The sequence below is a fragment of the Emys orbicularis genome, chromosome 23 (assembly GCF_028017835.1).
Source record: "Emys orbicularis isolate rEmyOrb1 chromosome 23, rEmyOrb1.hap1, whole genome shotgun sequence".
Lineage (NCBI taxonomy): Eukaryota > Metazoa > Chordata > Testudines > Emydidae > Emys > Emys orbicularis.
Window position 1 is genome coordinate 13,029,463 of NC_088705.1, and position 20,724 is coordinate 13,050,186.

General features: G+C 42.2%; 1 protein-coding gene across 1 annotated transcript in view; it reads right to left on the reverse strand.

The window, feature by feature from the left end:
• The window catches only part of LOC135893937 (lethal(3)malignant brain tumor-like protein 4), a 76,636-nt gene that overhangs the window by 39,835 nt on the left and 16,077 nt on the right, over positions 1-20,724 (reverse strand). The window contains exons 3-13 of the mRNA XM_065421907.1: positions 18,436-18,598; positions 15,824-15,941; positions 14,555-14,726; positions 12,736-12,793; positions 11,322-11,410; positions 8,423-8,527; positions 5,998-6,133; positions 5,430-5,521; positions 4,089-4,240; positions 1,901-1,977; positions 477-562 (exon numbers count right to left, since the gene is read on the reverse strand). Of these exons, the coding sequence (XP_065277979.1) occupies positions 477-562; positions 1,901-1,977; positions 4,089-4,240; positions 5,430-5,521; positions 5,998-6,133; positions 8,423-8,527; positions 11,322-11,410; positions 12,736-12,793; positions 14,555-14,726; positions 15,824-15,941; positions 18,436-18,598 (1,248 nt within the window). The remainder of the gene's footprint in view (positions 1-476; positions 563-1,900; positions 1,978-4,088; positions 4,241-5,429; positions 5,522-5,997; positions 6,134-8,422; positions 8,528-11,321; positions 11,411-12,735; positions 12,794-14,554; positions 14,727-15,823; positions 15,942-18,435; positions 18,599-20,724) is intronic.

The window sequence follows — 20,724 nt, forward strand, 5'->3', positions numbered from 1 at the left end:
CATGGGCCTCTCACTCGCTGGCTGAGAGCTTCCCCTTGGTCCCAGGAGCCGCCTGATGAGTGTGCCAGGAGATTGCTGTCTGTATCTGCTATTTCTATGGGTTAGGGGAGGTGCGGCTCTTCATACCCTCCTCACAAAGCCAAAAGATTTTTTTTTTTTTTTTAGTTTAGCAGTTTTGAGGAGAAAAACTTCAAAGCCAATGAAGAAACAGAGACATTCAGTTAAAAATCTTTTACGAATTGCGCAAAAGCTCCTCTCCAAAGGGAGCTCTGGAGTCTGGGGCTTGGAGACAGGATTCCGGAGAGTCCTCCTGAGGGGCCATGTTAAACCCAGGCTCAGAGCAAAGATCCGGGGTGCCTCAGTGGCGTGGAGATGGGGAACGCCCCACTCTGAAGCCTGCCTGACATGGATGGGACTGAGAATGGCACAATCTATAGTAATATTCTGACCCAGTGAGACAAAAGAACTTCACCAACCAGTTTAAATGCTCTTGCTGGGGCTGCCTGGGAACTGGTTTCTTCCAAATATTTCTCCCATGAGAAGCTTTTGGAATCCTTGTATTCTGGAAAAGATGAAGGACTATCTTAAGCGTTAAATTATAAAAAACCCCAATCAACTACAAAACCACCACCACCACCACAGGAGCACAGCTATGTAATACGTGGCTATTCTGTGAACTGAGCTCTCACAAAAGATGGCAGATTGACATCCTTGCAGAATTAAGCCACCTCTTTATTCACACAGAAAATGTACAGTACAGGCAGTAGCAGTGCAAACTTCCAGCACACAGACCATGAGCCTCAACCCACATTTAAAGAAACGAGGGTAGTTCATTTCTTTATTGCTCCATCAATTCTTGGTCTCTTGAGTAAGTTGCCAAATAGAGCCAGTCATGGGTTTTTGTGATATGAATGGAGATCACCAAATTAATTTCCTATATTGCAGGCTTCTGAACAGCTGTCAGATGGTTGAGACTTTCCATCACTTCCTACTTATCCATAGGCTGGATACAAATTAGTAGCCTGGAGGGGAAAGGCTCCATCTCTCCCGTTAACTTCCTGAGATTATGGTAAACTAATTTCTTGTATTTCAACAGCAGTGGGATATGCTCTCCTTCGCAGCACACTGCAAACTACATTTTAAAAAACTGTTCTACGTCTTTTTTTCTATCCCTGCTATTTATCACCATCTTAGTAGCCTGAAGTTGTGAGTCTCGGTGTTGTTCTCATTGTACAGCCGTGCACATCACAAAACTACACAACTGGCAAATTGAGGACTCCCAGAGAAGTCAAGAATTGAACAGAGATTAGCTTTCCATTGTGAAGGAAGCTCCCACTCCCACCGATGCTGCTAAACCTAGTAAGCAAATAAAGAACTTCATGCTACAAGACTGTCAATCCAGCACCAAGTGGACATGATTTTTTTTTAAGAAAACAAAAACAAAACAAAAAAACCTGCTAAAGCCTGAAACCAACACGATTTTCCTGCAGATTTTATCCTTTCCATTTGCTAATATCTCAATTTCAATTCAGAAGAAACATACAGGACTCCAATCTTTCCTCCTCTTTTTCCAGGAATTCCATACCCCCATCTTCGTTGGCATGAGACTGATCCTCTTTTTTCCAGCTCACCTTCAAGGAAATACTGCGTCTACCTCCAAAGGCCTCCTCCCCAAAAATTCAATTCAATCCCAAACGACCAAGCCCTAACTCAGTGGCTTGAAAGAGCTATTGAAATCAAATATAGTTGCACTTCAGTGTGCATTAATAATAACCCTGTTCGGGCAATAAAAGAAGGGTACTGAATAGAACTCGTAACTTGCACATTTATAATTATGCAGGAGATAGAGCTTGCAGGACTTCTGACTGAAGCAAGAAACACAATCCTGCTTTTAACATACCAGGTGGTGTTGTCAGTGGGGTGCCAGTTTCTTGGCAGTAACCAACAGGACGAATATACGGGCTGCTAGCATCACACCTGGATCAAAAGGAAAGAATTGGCTCCAGTCAACTTTAATGTGAGAAGAAACACAGCAGATCAAATCCCATCTGATGTTTCTTTGCTGGGGCAGCAGATGCTTTTAGCGTGTGTGATCATGATGTACAGCACAAGTGCTTCCTGGTTGGAATTCACAAAAGCTACATTTTCAAGAACTGACAGTCAAGTTGCCCCAGCAAGACAGGTGAATACTAAAGAGCCAAAGTATGTGTTTGTGTAGCTAACGCATATTTTCTAAGCGCTGTTCTTTGAAAACCGAGCCCACTGAATTAGTCTGGGCACAGATTTTCAAAACTAACACACAAAACAAGCAAACAAAAAAATGTCAAAACGCATACCATAAAAAGCCTACGCAAGAAATAAAAGCTATGGCGGGGGAGGGGGATGATTTGAAGACTTGAGCTTAGAACTGTGTACGTATTTCATTCATTGACCCTGAAGCCAAGTGGAACTTGCCTGGCTTCTGATTTTGTTACAAATCCAAAACTTGGTCCAAGTACTTGAACTCCTGAGAGAACATGGCCCAAGTTCTGAGAAAGCCCCTTCCTTCCCATGGGTTCTGGGGAAGGAACTGATGGTTTCATGCCAAACCAGGCAAAACAATGCAGCTTCAGCCAAATTTTGCTTTGAAGGTTTTTTTGTTTGTATCTAAGTTTGCCTTCCTGGAGTAAGAAACAACTGGGAAAAGAGTGTAATAATAAAGAAACCACCACCACACACGCAGCCGATGGGCGCAAATCTAAATGCTTTGTATTGCTTTCACAGTTCAACAGCTAAGGTTTTTTAGAAATTAAACTAAAGACTGGACACACTTCTATAGTGTAGACTGGGATACATGAAATGGAGAGGAAAGGTGTTTCCTTTACAAATATTCAATATGGTCTCTTGGTTAGCTGGGACCAGGACTCAGGAGACCCTCACATGGAATGCGGCATGAACATAAGAACATCAGAACATAAGAATGGCCAGACTGGGTCAGATCAAAGGTCCATTTGCCCAGTATCCTGTCTTCCGACAGTGGCCAATGCCAGGTGGAATGAACAGAACAAGTAATCATCAAGTGAGCCATTCCTTGTTGCCCATTCCCAGCTTCTGGCAAACAGAGGCTAGGGACACCTTCCCTGCCCATCCTGGCTAATAGCTATTGATGGACCTATCCTCCATGAATTTATCTAGTTCTTTTTTGAACCCTGTTATAGTCTTGGCCTTCACAACATCCTCTGACAAGGAATTCCACAGGTTAACTGTGCATTGTGTGGAAAAAATACTTCCCTTTGTTTTAAACCTGCTGCCTATTAATTTCATTTGGTGACCCCTGGTTCTTGTGTTATGAGAAGGAGTAAATGTCACTTCCTTATTTACTTTCTCCACACCAGTCATGATTTTATAGACCTCAATCATATCCCCCTTAGTCGTCTCTTTTCCAAGCCAAAAAGTCCCAGTCTTTTTAATCTCTCCTCATACGGAAGCCATTCCATACCCCTAATAATTTTTGTTGCCCTTTTCTGAACCTTTTCCAATTCCAATATCTTTTTTTTAAGATGGGGTGACCACATCTGCACGCAGTATTCAAGATGTGGGTGTACCATGGATTTCTATAGAGGCCATATGATGTTTTCTGTCTTAAATTATTAAAATTAAATATTCACCATCTGAAAAAAAAAAAAAGCACCCTGTGATTCTCAGATGAAAAGTGCAATAAAAGAACAGGACATCATTTTCAAAAAATGAGTAAGATCCTGATCTAAATCCATTGAATTGAAGGGAAAGACTTCCATTGACTTCAATATATTCACAGAAGGCAGTGAGACACGGGTCTCCACCCAAGAGAGGTGACAGCTGGAAGCCAGAAACCTTTAAGAGGATGGCCCTTGAAGGACCATGAAGAGAGAAATACGGGTGCAGTTACCTCAAAACTGTGACAAGGCCACTTATTTAGAAGCCTGAAAATGGATTCAGGAGCCCCAATGCACTCACACTTAACAATCTTAGCAGCTAAGTATTAGAGATCATGTACTTTATGGCAAGATGTTACAAGGGGAAAAATATCACAGTATTTGCGGATACAGTTTGGAAATAGTTTTCTTTACCAATAGTCATAACTCTCGTCCCAGTTGTCGAAATGAATTAGCAGCCGGTTATCCAACATATCAGCGATGGTTGCCACGCACATCAAAGATGGATTCTTTTTGTCCACTGCCTCTAGTTTCATTCCCACCCGAAAACCAGATGGTGTGACAGGCTAAGGAATAGCATAGAGGGGAAAGGTATGTCAAGCTCTATGCCAGGTCATTTAAATTACTGTTCCAAACCTATTTGGTTCAGGTTATTTAAACAAAATACTGTAGTAGTAGAAAACAATATCATACTGTAACTACTTGCTTGTCAAAACATCTGTCAGGAGGGTTAAAGCCCAGATTTCCATGTGTTCTGGCAACAATGCCTATGATTTTTAACAATAGCTTGGTGCAATCTGAATAATGCTTATGTTCAATTACACCAGAGCCAGGCAGTTCGGAGACAGGTACAGAGGGCCCTTCTGATGAGGAGTACTGATTGAGGATGGATACTAGCATTGCAAGCCCTACCATATTAATGGAGGAGGTTAAGTCAGATGTGGCTTGTGAGAGTCTCCAGGATATACAGGTGGGTCAGTCCAAAAAGCAGAGCCAGAATTACATGCTAAGGCCCCGATCCCTCTACGGCAAATCCTCCATCCTTTTGCAATATCAGAGTAAGAATACTTTGATTAGGCTGAATGGGAAATGGTGCTGAGCAAAGAAACCAGGAGACCACTTGACTAACTCAGGATGGGGAAAAAAACAATGGTGGTGAAGACAGAAAAACAACAGAGATCTAGATAAGCTTGAAAGCTCGTCTCTTTCACCAACAGAAGTTGGTCCAATAAAAGATACTACCTCACCCACCTGGTCTTTCTAATATCCTGGGATCAACACAGCTATAACGACACTACAAACAGAGATATGTATAGGGCTGAACACCTTTGTGTATGGTGCTGGATAAACAGGACTTGTGAGATTCTTAGAGTCCAGGGAAGTATCACAAACACCTAGAAGCTGAGGCCGCAAGCAAAACCAGAGTGTTACAATTTATTTAACTAATGCTAATGTAAATCAGCAGAAAAGAGATCAAGGCAGAGGAGGGCAAATATACAGTCTCTGTCTGGGAAGTTAGTGAATGTTGGGGGGGGCTTGGGGTGGAGAAGTAAGAAAATTACTCTGGTTTCTCATCCTACAAATAAATTGCTGTGGGAAACTGCTCCCATATGACTCCACCAAGTTCTTTAGTGTTACAGCTTCTGTCCTGAACATATAAAAAGGACACGTTTATATTCTGGCCAACGTTTTAGGCAGTGCTTACTTAATATCAGTCGTATTTTAAATGACATTATACCCGATGCCACCACTTACTGTGCTGAGGGTCTTGAAAAGGTTTTTCGGGGCTGCTTGAGCTTTGCAATTCTTCAAATACAAAACCCAATTAAATTCCCCTTCCTTGTAACCTAGAAAAAGAGATCAGAGATTGTTTTACATTGTTCTTGCTATATTCCGATTGGTTTTTCAAAAATGGAAATAACCTAGAAAAGGATTTGAACTTTGCATGATACCTGCCCTTGTACAATCTTCAAGGGTTAGGCATTTCAGTTAACACATTACTCCCTCTTTTACTGCACCGTCTAATCATTAATCTGAAACTTCAAATGTTTCTAGGAAATGGAACGCAAGAAAGAAAGCGTAAGTCGTGAACAAAGATATTCATTGATTTTCACGCTCACTTAATAAAGAGTTACTAATTACTTTGACTAACAATGCCAAATACTGGGAATATCAGTAAGAAATTGGTTTGCTCTTCTGGCAATTATCTTCACACTTCAAATCATTCAAAGTGGGTTTGACATGAAACAAAACATGGACACTAAGGGCAGCCAGTTCACAGCAAAATGTGTTGCTTCTTGTACAGGTTTATTTCTCCACGTACCTTTCGGAGAGAGCAGCTTGTGACCTGTCTTTTCACACCAGCCAACAGGGTGGATATCTGGAGAGTCAGCATTAACCCAGAAGTCATAGTACTCAGAATAACCATCAAAATGTAACCGCATCCTGTATCCCTGCACCTACAAGCACAAGAGATTTTATTATCTTAAAGGGACATTGACAAGCGACATAAAAATACTATTTTTTAAAAGCCAATAACTCTCTTCCCTTTGGGTTTGTAAAACTGAAAGGAACTTTAAAAAACGAATTTCCTTTAGAAAATTCAGTTTTAACTTTTTCCATTTACGCTGTTTGCTTATTTTTCCCATCACACTCAGGGCTGGTCTACGCTACCATTTAAGTCAATCTAACGTACGTCACTCAGGCCTGGTCTACACTACGACTTTAATTCGGATTTAGCTGCTTTAATTCGAATTAACGCTTGACCCGTCCACACAACAAAGCCATTTAATTCGAATTAAAGAGCCCTTTAATTCGATTTCTGTACTCCTCCTCGACGAGAGGAGTAGCGTCAAAATCGGTATTGTTAATCCGAATTAAGGTTAGTGTGGCCGCAATTCGATGTTATTGGCAATTAGATGTTATTGGCTACCCACAATGCAACGCTCTGGAAATCGATGCTACTACGGTAGCTTGGACGCACACCACCGAATTAATGGTGCCTAGTGTGGCCGAATACATTCGAATTTATAAAATCGGTTTCCTAAATTCGAATTATATAAATTCGGATTAATCCTGTAGTGTAGACATACCCTAAGAGGTGTGAAAAAGCCTCGCCCCCGTGAAGCGACACAAGTTTCGCACTGTCCACACCGGCGCTATGTCAGTGCGAGACACTCTCCCGCTGACATAGCTTCCGCTTCTTGTCAAGGTGGAGTAATTATGCCAACGGCAGAGCGCTCTCCCATCGGCATAGTGTGTCTTCACCAGACATGCTACAATGGCACAGCCGCTGCGCCGATGTAGTGCTGTAGCGTAGACTTGCCCTCAGTTTGGAAAAGGTAAAATAAGACTTGTCAGTTTCATTTTCTTGTTCTCATACTGTAGCCCTACATTGCAATGTTTTGGGTTGCACATACTGCAGGGAACTGCAGAGGGTTCAACCCAACCCAACCCAACCCAACCCAACCCAGTTTTTCAATGATTTAAAAAGACACTATGAAAACATTTCTATTCGTATAGGTTTTACGAAGCCTTAAGGCCTGGTTTTGAAATCCTTGCCCATTTCAATCCACTGGGATTGACTGGGGGCACTGTGGTGGGGGAAGCCCTCTTGGACCACAGTCTGGGGCTACATCTCTTCTCTGGCTCTCACAGAGTTCTCCCCCTGCTTGTGATATATAAGAGTTTCTTCAAACAAATAAAGGAAAAGGGGCCTTTCCCTCTCCCTCCCTGGGGACCAGGAGAATTAAAGTTAAAAAAAAAAAAAAAAAAGTATTCAATCTCTTAGGCAGTTTCTCCATCACCTTTTTGTGGGACTGCTTATCTGCTGGCTTTAGCATTCTTGATCAGGGCTAGGGGCCATCTTTAGGCCCTCAGGGAGGGATAGCTCAGTGGTTTGAGCATTGGCCTGCTAAACCCAGCGTTGTGAGTTCAATCCTTGAGGAAGGCCATTTAGGGATCTGGGGCAAAAATCTGTCAAGAGATTGGTCCTGCTTTGAGCAGGGGGTTGGACTAGATGACCTCCTGAGGTCCCTTCCAACCCTGTGATTCTATGATTCAGTAACCCTACTCAGCACCTGGTCTATACAGTTTCAGGAGCGGCAGGGTCCCCAACTATCTTCCTCTTCACTGATCTATTTCTGTAGTCAGTTGTCTCTGAGGCACAGCCTAACTGCCACCCCTTGCTGTGGCACGATTTCCCCTTTTCAGCTTCCTCCCCTGCCAGGCAGAGCAAACCTTGTAGGTGTGTCTGCGTTGGCTTATTTTATCCATTGTTATTGTGTCCATTGTAAATGGTTCCCTGGTTGTTCCCCCTGATTTGAGCTAGTACAGACATTCTGTTTCCAGCCTGCTGATCCATTTACCTCCCTGATCCTGTTTCCCACAAAATGAGGCCTCACCCATGTTCAATTACTCTTGTCAAACCAGGCCTACAGTCCGGTTAGTACTGGCTGAGTCCAGAGAAGCTCATTAGCTTCCCCTCTATTAAGGTGAGGGTGTGCCCCTTACAGGTATGCACTTGAGTTAGAATTATTTACGTAACAGCTGAAGGATATGATCCCAAATTTAGATCCTCAACTACATTCCTTTAGCTTTCAGCTCAAACTTCTCCCAACCCTTACATTACTTGGCTTATTTTATTTTTTTAAAAACAATCTAAAAGATTATTTCTTTAACAAGTCCTCTTTAGACTTCTGATGTTGTTTTCTAATGAAAAGGAAATCAAATCCAGGAAAAACAATTACCTCAGCAATGGTGAGGACACAAAATAAAGATGGGTGTCCAGGATCCAGTCCCTCTAACTTCATTCCAACTTTAAATCCATTCCTAGTTTGTGGGAAGGATTGATACTGTGGGGAAATTAACGTTGGAGGGGAAAAAATTGTATTTCACTTTTAGAGAGACAACCTATTTCAGAATAGTCACCAGAAACACTAAAGACTTCTGGTTTTCAGTTTAGCAAAAACTATCATCACTAGAAATCACTTCAGTGTTAACCTTGCATAATTTTGAATCGTTTCCCATGACTGGATGCAGGTGCCCTCAGTTGTTTCCTGTTCTGTATCCCTTTTAAAATGAGAAGTGATGTCCAATGGTCAAGCACAGTTATATGGATCAAAAATAGCATCATCATGTGTCCCTAATATATCTGCAGATGACATTCTAAACACTCACTGTCAAAGTATCAGATTTTTTTAAGAACGAACTTGGAAGTTTGTTTTAATTAACTACAGGTACCAGCAAATCTTTTAAAATGTTCCCAGGCAAGTTTAATTTGTACATAAAGGACCCCTTTTATAGGGCCCAATCAGGAAGGCCTGCCACAGGCAAAACCATTGGGGACTTTGGGCTGTTTCAGGATTGGGTCCATACTACAGTCATTATCCCAACAGAGCCAGGACCGGCTCCAGGTTTTCTGCCACCCCAAGCGGCGGGGGAAAAAAAAAAAAAAAAAAAAAAGCCGATCGGCAGCAGCTCAATCACGCCGCTCCATTCTTCGGGGGCAGTTCGGCGGCGGGTCCTTCACTCCCTCTCTTCCTCTTTGGCGGCACTTCGGCGGCAGCTCAAAGAGGAAGAGAGGTACTGAGGGACCCGCCGCCAAATTCCCCCCGCAGACCCGGACATGCCTGCCACCCCAATAGCAGACGGAGTGCCGCCCCTTTGTATTGGCTGCCCCAAGCACCTGCTTCCTTAGCTGATCCCTGGAGCCGGCCCTGAACAGAGCATATTCATTCTTTAGGGCTTGTCTACACATGGAGTTATTCAGGACTAGCTGCTCTGGAATAACTCCATGTGTGGATGTTCCTATTCTGGAATAAGAGTGCCTTGTTCTGGTTTAGCTTAATCCACTTTGAAAAAAAGTGTCCACACATGCAGTTATTCGGAAATAGTTTTTGAACTCTAAATTCAAATCCAACCTCAATCCGAATTAACTTTCAATTATAGATAAGCCTAAAGAATAAGTTCTCTATAACTGGAACTGCAAACAACTTACTGCAATACAGTGAAACCTTAAAATATTTTCCTTTCACTTTATGGTGGTCTCAGTCCTACAAGTTGCTGAGTACCCTCTACTGCCAACAAAGTCGGTGGGATTTGTGGGAGCTCAGCACCCTACGGGGTCGGGGCCTATAGATAAAGTTTCATCATATCCAAGTTCGCTGTACTCTGATTTAGACACAGCAACTGGATGCTACTTCTTCCCTCACTTGTAATGATTGCCTCTTAATAAAATAATCTATAACAGTCCAAGATTCAAGGATCCAATTAATTTTAACAGTGTTTTAATTAGTAAGGCTAAAATCAGCATCACACAACCACCAGTCATGAGCAGGACATATAAAAAGATACTAAACTGCCCCTCTGCAATGCGATTGAGTGATCGGCTCATAGCTGATTTACTCATAACTAGTTGAAGCAGACTAGAACATTATTTGTGGCCAAGATTAAGTGCAAGGACTATAAAGGGTGTGTAAATGTCACCTGATCCCACTGTTGCCTTAAAAGAAAAATAAGAGATTTAAAACAAATCAAATATAAGCAAATCATATCGGCAATCTAGAGAATTAACTCTTCCTCCCCTGAATTAACTTCAGTCATAATATTTTGCCCCTTTATACTACTTTTCAGAGAATCAAAAATTGTTTTACAAGCATTAACTAATTGAGCCGCACAGCCCTTCCACGAGGGAAGGTACATTATTATATTTGTTTTTAGTATGGGAAACAATTTTCCTGTCCCACAAAATTTTTTGAGATTTCAAAAATTTTCCCTGTCCTGAATTGGGACAAAAAGTCAAAATTCTCAAAAATTTTCACAAACCAAAAATCCAAAAGTATTTTTTGTTCAGGTCAAGCAAAACATTTCGTTCTGATTTTGACTGCTTTTTATTTATTTATTCAAATTGAATTAACTAACTTTTAAAATATGTCTGTCTGAACCAAAAATCTGCAATTTTGTATTTGTTAAGTGTCAAAATGGAATGCTTCAACAACTTCAAAACCTTTTATCCCTCCAAATTTTTTTGAACGGTAAATTTGTTGAAATCAACTCTTTCCCACAAAAAGTTTGTTATGATTAACTGGCATTTTTCAATTAAAAAATGTTGAGTCAAAAAACTGCTGACCAGCTTTATTCATTTTACAGGTAGGGAAACTGAGGCAGGGAGGTTGCATGACTTGTTCAATCTGCAGCTGTGGGGTTCTATTCTTGACTCGCTGCGTGTCCTTGGGAAAGCCACTTAACAACTCTCTGTATCTCAGTTTTCCCATTTGTAAAGTGAAAGTGGGGATAACAATGCTTGCTCCCTTTTGCAAAGGACTGTGAGATCTACAAATGAAGAGTGCTTTAAGTGCAAATTATTATTATTGCAATGCAGCAAAAGTCAGCAGTACAGCTGGAAATAGAACACAGGAGTCCTGACAAGTCCCCTCCCTCTAACCACCAGAACACACAGCCTCCGTAGAAGATGCACTTCTGGTGCTGGAAGTCAACATTTTTATGCTATTTGCTTATAGCAACCCAAGCACTACTTGCAACTAGTGGTGTCAGGGAAGTCTCCAATTCTGGCACCAAGGGGTTAATAATTCAGTGATGCTGCATGAGAATTATCAAAGCAGAAAAAGCATCCAAGGGGCTGCCAACCTCTTTGAACAGTTTTAGGGGAGCAGCTGGCATCCGTTCCTCTTCCAAGTAAGAAACCCAGTTCCACACCGTCTTCTTTCCAGGAACAACTGAATAATCAAAAACAGAAAGAGATAACATTTATCTCTTTGAGGACAGAATGCTGAATGGAGAGCAGCCATCTCCTCCCTTTCCTTCCCACTCACTAAACGGCCACTACCACCATCTGGAGCAGATCCAGATGCCAGCCCAGCCCTCCTTGAATGCTTAAAGAGCAGGTAACAAGAGCCTTGGAGGAGCTCAAAGCTCGGTCAGGGGGCCAAACACATCTGGTGACTGCTATCCCCATCATAGAATCACAGGGTTGGAAGGGACCTCAGGAGGTCATCTAGTCCAACCCCCTGCTCAAAGCAGGACTAATCCCCAGACAGATTTTTACCCCAGTTCCCTAAACGGCCCCCCCACAGATTGAACTCACAACCATGAGTTTAGCAGGCCAATGCTCAAACCACTGAGCTATCCCTCCCCCCCAACACTTTTAATTGCTGGTGAACTACACTAAGAAGCTACCCATCTTGAGGAAAATACAAACCCCAGGCAATAGTTTGACTGTATCTATTTTTCATTAGAAAAAATTATGTTAAATTATATGCCAATTAGTTGTGGCACACAGGCTGTTGGCAAGTTGCAACTGGAGTGTTGGTGCTGCAAAGCTGGGACAACCCTAGAACGGGAACTTCAAAAGGAGGAAAGGAATTTCTCCATCCAATATCTCGGAGCATGAATAAGGGTGGGGCTCAAACTAAAATTAGCCCAGGAAAGGTACACAACAGCAGCTGAAAACAAACTCAAAATGAATCAAATGAAAAACCAAACAAACTTCTGTTTAGCAAATATATTAGTACATGGATAGTGAATACGATCACAAAGCAGGTGTCTGGATTCAGGCTAGTAGAACCACACTAACAAAGAAGAAAAAGTTACATTTTAAATGGATATTAAAAATTACCCCAAATTATCTCCCTTCAAGTATATAATAAATCTCAAACCCATTATCTTCAAAGTCTGTAAACAATTCCCTATTTATTTACATTACATCTTCTATTCAGAATTTGCTGCATCCAGGTGTGATCCAAAGCTCATTGAAATCAATGGGAAAAGACTCCTACTGACTTCAATGGGCTTTGGATCAGGCCCACTCTTTCTAGGTTCTTATATTGTGCCAAACACGGAGGCAAGACCCTGTACTATTCCATCCGATACACTGCAGAAGGCTGATGTACGAGACGTGGAATAGGTGCCTAACAAAGGTAACTATTACTCTGAACGTGGAATGAGCTCCACTGACCTTGTTTTTTCTGTTTACTATGATCCATTTTGTAACAGCTGGTAAAGTTTGCAAACAATAAGAAAAGAAACCATGAGCTCAGCTCACCTTGTTTTAGAGGTTTAGTATTTCTGCGGCTTTTCATATTATTTGATTTATTCTTCTCCTAGACACAGACATGATTTAAAAAAAAAAAAAAAAAAAAGTTTAGCCATATTGTTGTCTCCCCCCGAGTGGTCATTTCACAATGTGGGTATGATAAAGATGTAACATGTTACTAACAGAAATATTCTTCTTAAATCAAACCTGTGAGTGCATTACAGTAATAGCAGGATCTTACATATACAGCTACTTTTACCCTAAAGAATCGCAAAGTGCTTTACAAATTGTTTCCACCAAAGATCATTTAAGTAAGTCACATGGTATAATAAAGATTGAACTCTGTATTGTAGTGGATTGGATTCATTGTCTGCACTGCAGGATTTGCAGCAATAAGCAACCTTATTACTATGCTACACGTTATATTCACACAAATTTGTGTCCATCTATGCTAGTGCGTGGATACACAGAAAGGATATTTCACCAGCCACTGAAGGAAATAGAAGTTCCGAGTAACTGCTGTCACAAAGACACCTCTAGAAACTGTATTTTGTCTTTAAACATCACAGATTATGTCCGATAACTTGTAAACTACAAAGAAGAAATACTAACATCATGTTAGTTCACCCAGGGTTGTCACTTCTTGAAGCAAAGCAAGAAAGGCAAAAATTGAAAATCAGAGCCAAAATATGTCCCATGCCCTTTAAACGTTTTTTTTTTTTAATGGGGGCAGGGGAAGAGAAAGGGAGAGATGGAACAAGGAAAGTAGTTTTGATGTTTTGCATACAATCCCTCAGATAACAGCTGAACTATGGGATAAGTTAAACTATACGCAACATTAGAAACTTCAGCCTGTGTCACCAGTAACTGCTCCAGCTGAGCTCAGTGTTACAAAACAAGCAAAACACATGAATACAAATAAAAATACTCTGACATGGCAGCCTGCATATCAAGTAGCAGAATATGGACCTTTCAAACAGAGGAGTTCTAGTTTTATGAACCCTAATCATGTGAACGGCTTCTTTCCCTTGATCAACAAGATACACGAGTATATACTTGAACAGCAAGCAGAGGTCACAAGCACTCAGAGGATGGGTGTATCGACCTTCCCATGCTTTGGTGAAAGTGCCTTCGTAACGGACAAGTCATGCCGCAGAAACTGTTTTGCAGTGTTTTGAAGGACAAGAAGAAAACCATGCAGTGCAACTCCTAAGTTTGAAAAGACTGAGGGATTTGGTGGCAAAGAGATGCAATTTTCTCAAACAAAAAATATCAGCGATTTATTTCACCTGTGACTTCAGGCACACTACAGTTTTTTCAACACTGCCGGGATATTTTTGTTTTCCCACTATTAGTCTCTAGATATTTTAATGTACAGAAAGGTCTGCAGATAGCACATCTAATGCACGTGTAACACTGACCTGAAGTTCCACTGTCTGTTTCAAATGCTGATAGTATAGTTTTCTGTAATGTGGCTTTAGATTGTATTCTTAGGTACAGGGACCTCGCCATGTATTTATTTTTACTACTGTAAAGGACTCTGTACCCTCTGGCACTAGATATGGAGATTATAGGTGTGGACAAATTATAGTCTAAAAACTCAATTGCGACCGCTTGTCAGTTTTTCACTAACATAACTCCACTGATTTCAGTGGAGATATTCCCGATTTACACCAGTGTAATGAGATCAGACTCACGTCTGAAAGATTCACGGAGCCCACCGGTGTACATAGAATACACCCTTTGATTTGATTTTCTTTGTATATTGACAAGGAACCTTGTTTGTTACAATTCCATTCAAACAAAAGTGCACGTCCATCTCGTTTACCTCATCATCATCTATATTTTCGTCCTCATCCTCAGAATCCAGAAGAAGTTTCCTCTTCCTTCGGAGTCGCTTGAGGGGTCTGTCAGCCTCATTAACCTGGCAGCCAATGCTGACATTAAGGTTTCTGCTGCTTATTCTGTTTCTGCAATCAGCTGGGATGTCTTTAGAGTCACTGCAAACAGCCACAATTTAAAATAAAAAACCTGTTCTATAACCAGTGTATGGATTGTGTGTAGGGCTTGGCTGGCAAATAAGAAGTGAATTTAATATTTGTGGGAAGAGCCAGATTTTCTATCTATCTTAGATACTTATATAGGCGTGGAAAGATTAGATTTTTATCAGTACATGTGTGTAAACAGTGATTTCACTGTACACATACAAATCAACTAAAAGATTTTCCATCGATAATAATCTAGATTTACAGATAGGCAAAGTAAGAAAAATGCTGCCTGAAACCTTATTAGAGTTTGCTTGAAGGATATTTACTATATTTATTTTGATATGTGATGTTGACTGTGTTTTAACAGTTACAAAGCTTTAACTTTTTGAATCTCAGCATCTACTGTCATAAAATTATTATCTGACACCCCTCTATAATTTTGCGGAACTGTGAAAATTTAAATAGATAAAAAAAATCTAAGAAAATGCTTAAAAATAAACATTGATATTACCTGTTGAAATTACAAAAATCAAATTCTGCCAATTCTACTTATATGGCCCTGTTACCCCAGTATCTGAGCGCCTCACAATCTGTAATGTATTTACCCTCACGATACCTCGGTAACGTAGGAAAGTGCTGTTATCTCGGTCTTACAGCTGGAGCACTGAGGCATAGAAAGACTAAATGACTTGCTCTAGGTCACATAGGAAATCTGTGGCATAGCAGGGAGATGACCTGGGTCTCCCAAGTCCCAGCCTAATGCCCTAACCAACAGACCATCCTTCTTCATGGGAAATGTCAGATTGACAGGCCGGGAGGCTTAAATCCTGCATTTATCTCCTGAGCAGGTGCAGCACACACACTGGCAATGCAGCCAGACTTGAGCAGTTGGCACTAATTGACCTCTTTGCTGAAGTCCTGGAGAGCGAACTCTCTTCTCTTCTTTATAGATGGTACCTTCAGGACAGGACTAGGCTGATCAGTAGGCTTTGCACTGCTGCTGCCCGTGCTGTGCTGATACCTGCTCTGTTGATTTATTGCTGTCACTGCAACACCTTCCACAGATGCTAAATTCTCATTAAACGGAAAAATGATGTGAGGTTTCTTACTGGTCTTTATGCTGCTGAGAGCAGGTTCGAGTACAAAACTTCCCATTCTCCAAGCAGTCCATTTGCCCACAGTTTTCACAGGCTGAGATGTCAGAACTAGGCGCGTTGTCTTTGGGCTCTGCAGAAGAGGAATGAGGACAATGATTAAAGAAAAAGTTTTAAAGTTGTTAAATTTATCGCCTCTCAGTCTCATCCAAGGAGCTCTCCCAACGCCCTTTATAAACTTTCATTAACTAAGCCTCACACAGGGAGGTAATTATTATCTCTGATCTGGTATTTAAAGAGAATGTTTTGTCATTAAAGCCCAAACCACTCAGATCTAAAGAAGTTGTGATATTTTAATATTAGGGAAACTCATGCTCCTCTGTAAAGGTGTCAAAGAAGAATTAAATCTCAAGGCTCTAACCTTACCAGGGTCCAATTAGAAGACTTTTTTTTTTTTAAAGTGCCCCTATGTCTTCGAGACAAGTGCAAATTTTGTTTGAAATGTTGTCAAAAGTGACTAAATTTTTTGGGGGTGCTTGTAACATGCAAATGTGTTTTAAAAGTCAGTCTTTACATATATTTTTCATATTTCTTGAAAACCTCTATTAAGAGGCCCTGGAAAAGCCTCGTTATAGGTATCCTATTAAAAGTGTCTGAAAATCTCTCTATATAAATGGCTGTACGCTAGCAAGGAAAACGCATGAGTTGAATACAACAAAACTGACTTAAATGATGAGCATGTTGATCCCAGTATAACAATTTTACAGCCTGCCCTGATTTAGGTTCTTCCTAATGTAAATTAAATCCTGATCTAATATCACATTAGAAAACACAAAGTCCATATTTCCAAAACTTAGCATCAAAGTAATGCACATTTTGTTCATCTATAACAAAGTAATTTTGTTCACAAATTATGCACTTGGGCATACATGTGGGCTGGGTGCAATCTACTATACCTAACATAAGCGTAGCTGCATATTTTGGGCTCACAATTGACTGTTTTGACACAGTTTGCTAAAACGTGGCCTCAGATGCTAAAAAAACAAATTTCAAGTAATCTGTACTATTTCAATTCTTCCCTGGCCCCCCACTCACCAAGGCTTGTAATATCCTGCTGGAAGACCGAAAAATATGGTTTATATTTGATGCCTCAGATAGGCCAATACAGACGTCAGATGGATTGGGTTGGAGTTCGGCAGAGACAGTTCATTTGTACTACATCCTGAGCCCTTTCCATCTATCCTTGAGGACTTGCTGATTCAAGACATGGGAAGGCAGGTAAGGAAGAACACTTATATAACAAGCTATGCCTGCAGAACTCTGCTCTTTAGAAAGACACACTATCAGGGGAGTGTTCTTGGGTTAAAGCAGAGCAAGGCTGTCTTAGTGCTGAGTCATCATCCAAGACCAGATTCTTAGCCTGATGGAAAAACACCTTCTAGTCTCTCTGTGACAGGGAAGAGATGCACCCCCAATAAAGCCAGGATGGGTATATCTGAATGTTTGGTCTTCCATCTCTCTTGATCTTACTAGGCATTTTGCTACCAGAAGTGCTGGTAGAAGAACATGTCAGAGTTTCCCTGCAGTGCTGGAGACGGTATGTCTTGCGAACATGGGGACTGGCTCTGAGGTGTGCTTATGCACCATGCTGTTCCTACGGGCTCCAAGGCAGTGACAGGCCCTGAACTGCTCCAAGGTGCTAGTGCAAAAGCCGCTCCCTAGCACCAAGGGAGGCTGATACACCAGGGGCTCCATAGCTCCGGGACACATTTTACACACGATCCTGTGATGCAGGGCCTGCCACAGGACTTTGTGCCAGGAGCCCTAACCCCCAGCCTTCAGCCTCCCATCACCACTTTCAGGATCCCAAGGCATGACCAAGAAGCGACTCGATGTGGTGACCAAGTCTCAAACTGCCTCTAAACAATAAGAGCCGAAGGAAGATACGCTACTGGACTTAGCAAGCTCAATGCACACCACCTGGGGCTGAGGACAAGACACAAGCCTAGACCCAAAAGGGCTACAGCAGCTGCATTGGTTGGAACTGCTGGGCAGCAGCTCCTGGGGGAGGAGCAGGTCTGAAAGGAACTACCTGAAATGTTCCCGGTGCCTGAGATACCTTTTGCTCACTAGGGCAGTTCCCTTGAGTTGGATTATTGTAGCCTCAGGGATCCAAAATTCTTAGAGCTAAGGGTTGTTTCCACATGATCCATGCTAGAGGCACAAGTTTCCAGAGTGAGTCTCCTGCACGGATAACGGGCGAGATCCTGGCCCTGCTTTCCAAGACAGAATTAGCACAAGCAAACACAAAGCTGAGACATGCTTTGAGTGGGTGCTTGACAAAGATCTCGCCCAGTGTCTTACCCGCCTTTATAAAGTGCTTTGAGATCTTCAGATGAAGGATGCTAGATAAGCACTAAATATTATTATGATTATATGGGAACTAAATCCATTCAAAATACTTTAAAATAGGTATATATATTTAAAAACATACAGTGATTCACTACAATCACCACCACCACACAGCTCATGCCAGCAAGCACTGTATTGCTACAGGAAACGCTTCGTGGGGTTCCAGCGTCCTATCAAGCTGTGTATTTGGTCCCTCGGCAGTGCACAAAGCTCACCTTCAGAATCAGCGCCAGAGGCAGCAGTGGTGTTGGTAGCAGCCGGAGTGGAAGCACCAAGGTTAAGGCCGGCTATGCTGGCATTTATTGCTGGAGCCAAGAGAGTTTTTATGGCTTCTGCTTCAGTAATGATTTCTAATGTTCCAAACTCACTTAAACGGAACTGCAGGTAACAAAAGAAAGAAAGCGGCTAAAGAAGACAAGCAAACTAAACAGCAGCAGACAGGCTTCAAAGGGGGAATGATAGTGCATGAGATTCAATATGTAAGCAGAGCAAGGACAAAAAGCGCCATTGGCAAGAGAAATTGCTTTCCATACAACACGGTGTCACAAAAAAATCCTATTTTCCCAGGAAATGCCTGTTCAGTGGTGGTCTCATAAAAAAAGCTATTGATCTGCTTCAGTGTTAATACAGAAAAACGACGTTTATTCTTGTGTGCTTCAGATTTTTTCCCTTTATGTAATTCAAACCGACAGCATTTCTAGGAAACAAATGGAGCCACTTATCTGCCCTTTGAAAGAGATCGGCAACTTGGCCAAAATCCCTGTTCTGAGTTCAGGATTAGCCTATGATGAATAAATAGACAACAGTAGCAACCCACCTAAAAATCTTCTAGCAAGTAGGAACTGTTAAGAAAGAGGTTACTTACCAGTAACTGCAGTTCTTTGGAGAGTACCACACACACCTGTAGGATGAGCCGCCTCTGCCCCCCATACAACCAACCCAACCCCCCCTCCCCCCCCCCCCCCCCCACACACACTCCCTACCATGTCTTTGAGCTTTGGGAACCTTCCATAAATGCAGCATCAGCGGGGATTGCACACATGGTCCTTCACAGCACTAAGTACATCTCTACCCCGATATAACGCTGTCCTCGGGAGCCAAAAAATCTTACCGCATTATAGGTGAAACCGGAGCACTGCTTTACCACGTTATATCCGAATTCGTGTTATATTGGGTCGCGCTATATCAGGGTAGAGGTGTATTTGGAGTTAGAGTTATAAGGGACCATGCAGTTCTCAATCCCATCAGTTCCTTCTACTAAACTCAAGAGTCCTATGGCAAATGAACTTCACAGGAAGATGGGAGGAATGTGGGAATATACAGAGGCAATATTACTGAAGAACTACAGCTACTGGGTGGTAACTTACTTCTTCTTTCTTCAGGGTGGCCTCTGCAAAATCCTACTTGTAGAAGTCTAACAAATAGGAGAGATCCCTTCACTGGAATGGGGTACTGACCCAAAGGTGGATCAGACAGCCTAGCTCACAGGGCCGCCTCCTCAGGACAGACTGGAGACTGTCTTTTCAAGCTCAAGGTATAAAGATCCGGCATGCAGAACAACACTCCCGGGATCAGCTCCCCCTGAGGAACAGATAACAGCAGGTATGGGCTTATAACTCTCGGAAGCTGGAAGAAACCAACGCATACTACGGTACTTAAACACAATCTCTCTGGGCCTTTAAACTCTGGATTGGATACAAACCCAGACCCAAAACTGAGTCATTCTGGAAATCCAAACTGTATCACTGGTTAAGAATGATCTAAAATCTATCTAAACTATCTACACGATCAATAACTATAACAAGCTATCAGATTTGGGCAAAAAGTGAACAAACAAGAAAATCCTTCCAGACGCAGAGCAAAGGTGTCTATACTCACAGCTAGCCATGGAAAAGGAAAGAACTGAGGCAGCTGGGAACCGCATGGATTCTTACAACCTTGGCTTCAAATATCTGGGGTCCTAGCAGGGTGCTTGCTTGGTCCAAGCAGACACTGCATTTCTAGCAAGTTCCTGCACAGCGCCACTAAGCGCAGTCTACAAGTGGGTGTATGCAAAGGTCACCACAAGGAAGAATGACTTTCTTATGATCTTGGAATTAATTATACAACAAAAACTAACTGCCATCCCCTCGATCTCAGTATCCTCTGCAATATGGAGATGGCTACCCAACAACAAGAGAAATAAACTACTAGAGGTCACTCATGCTAGCAGACTCTGTGGCAGAGTTTTCATTCACACTAACACAGGGATCGGCAACCTTTGGCCCGCGGCCCGCCAGGGTAAGCCTCCTGGTGGACCAGGCCGGTTTGTTTACCTGCCGCGTCCACAGGTTCGGACGATCGCGGCTCCCACTAGCCGCGGTTCCCCGCTCCGGGCCAATGGGGGCTGCGGGAAGCAGCGGCCAGCACATCTCTCGTCCCGCGCTGCTTCCCGTAGCCCCCATTGGCCTGGAGCAGGGAACCACGGCCAGTGGGAGCCGCGATCGGCCGAACCTGCGGACGCG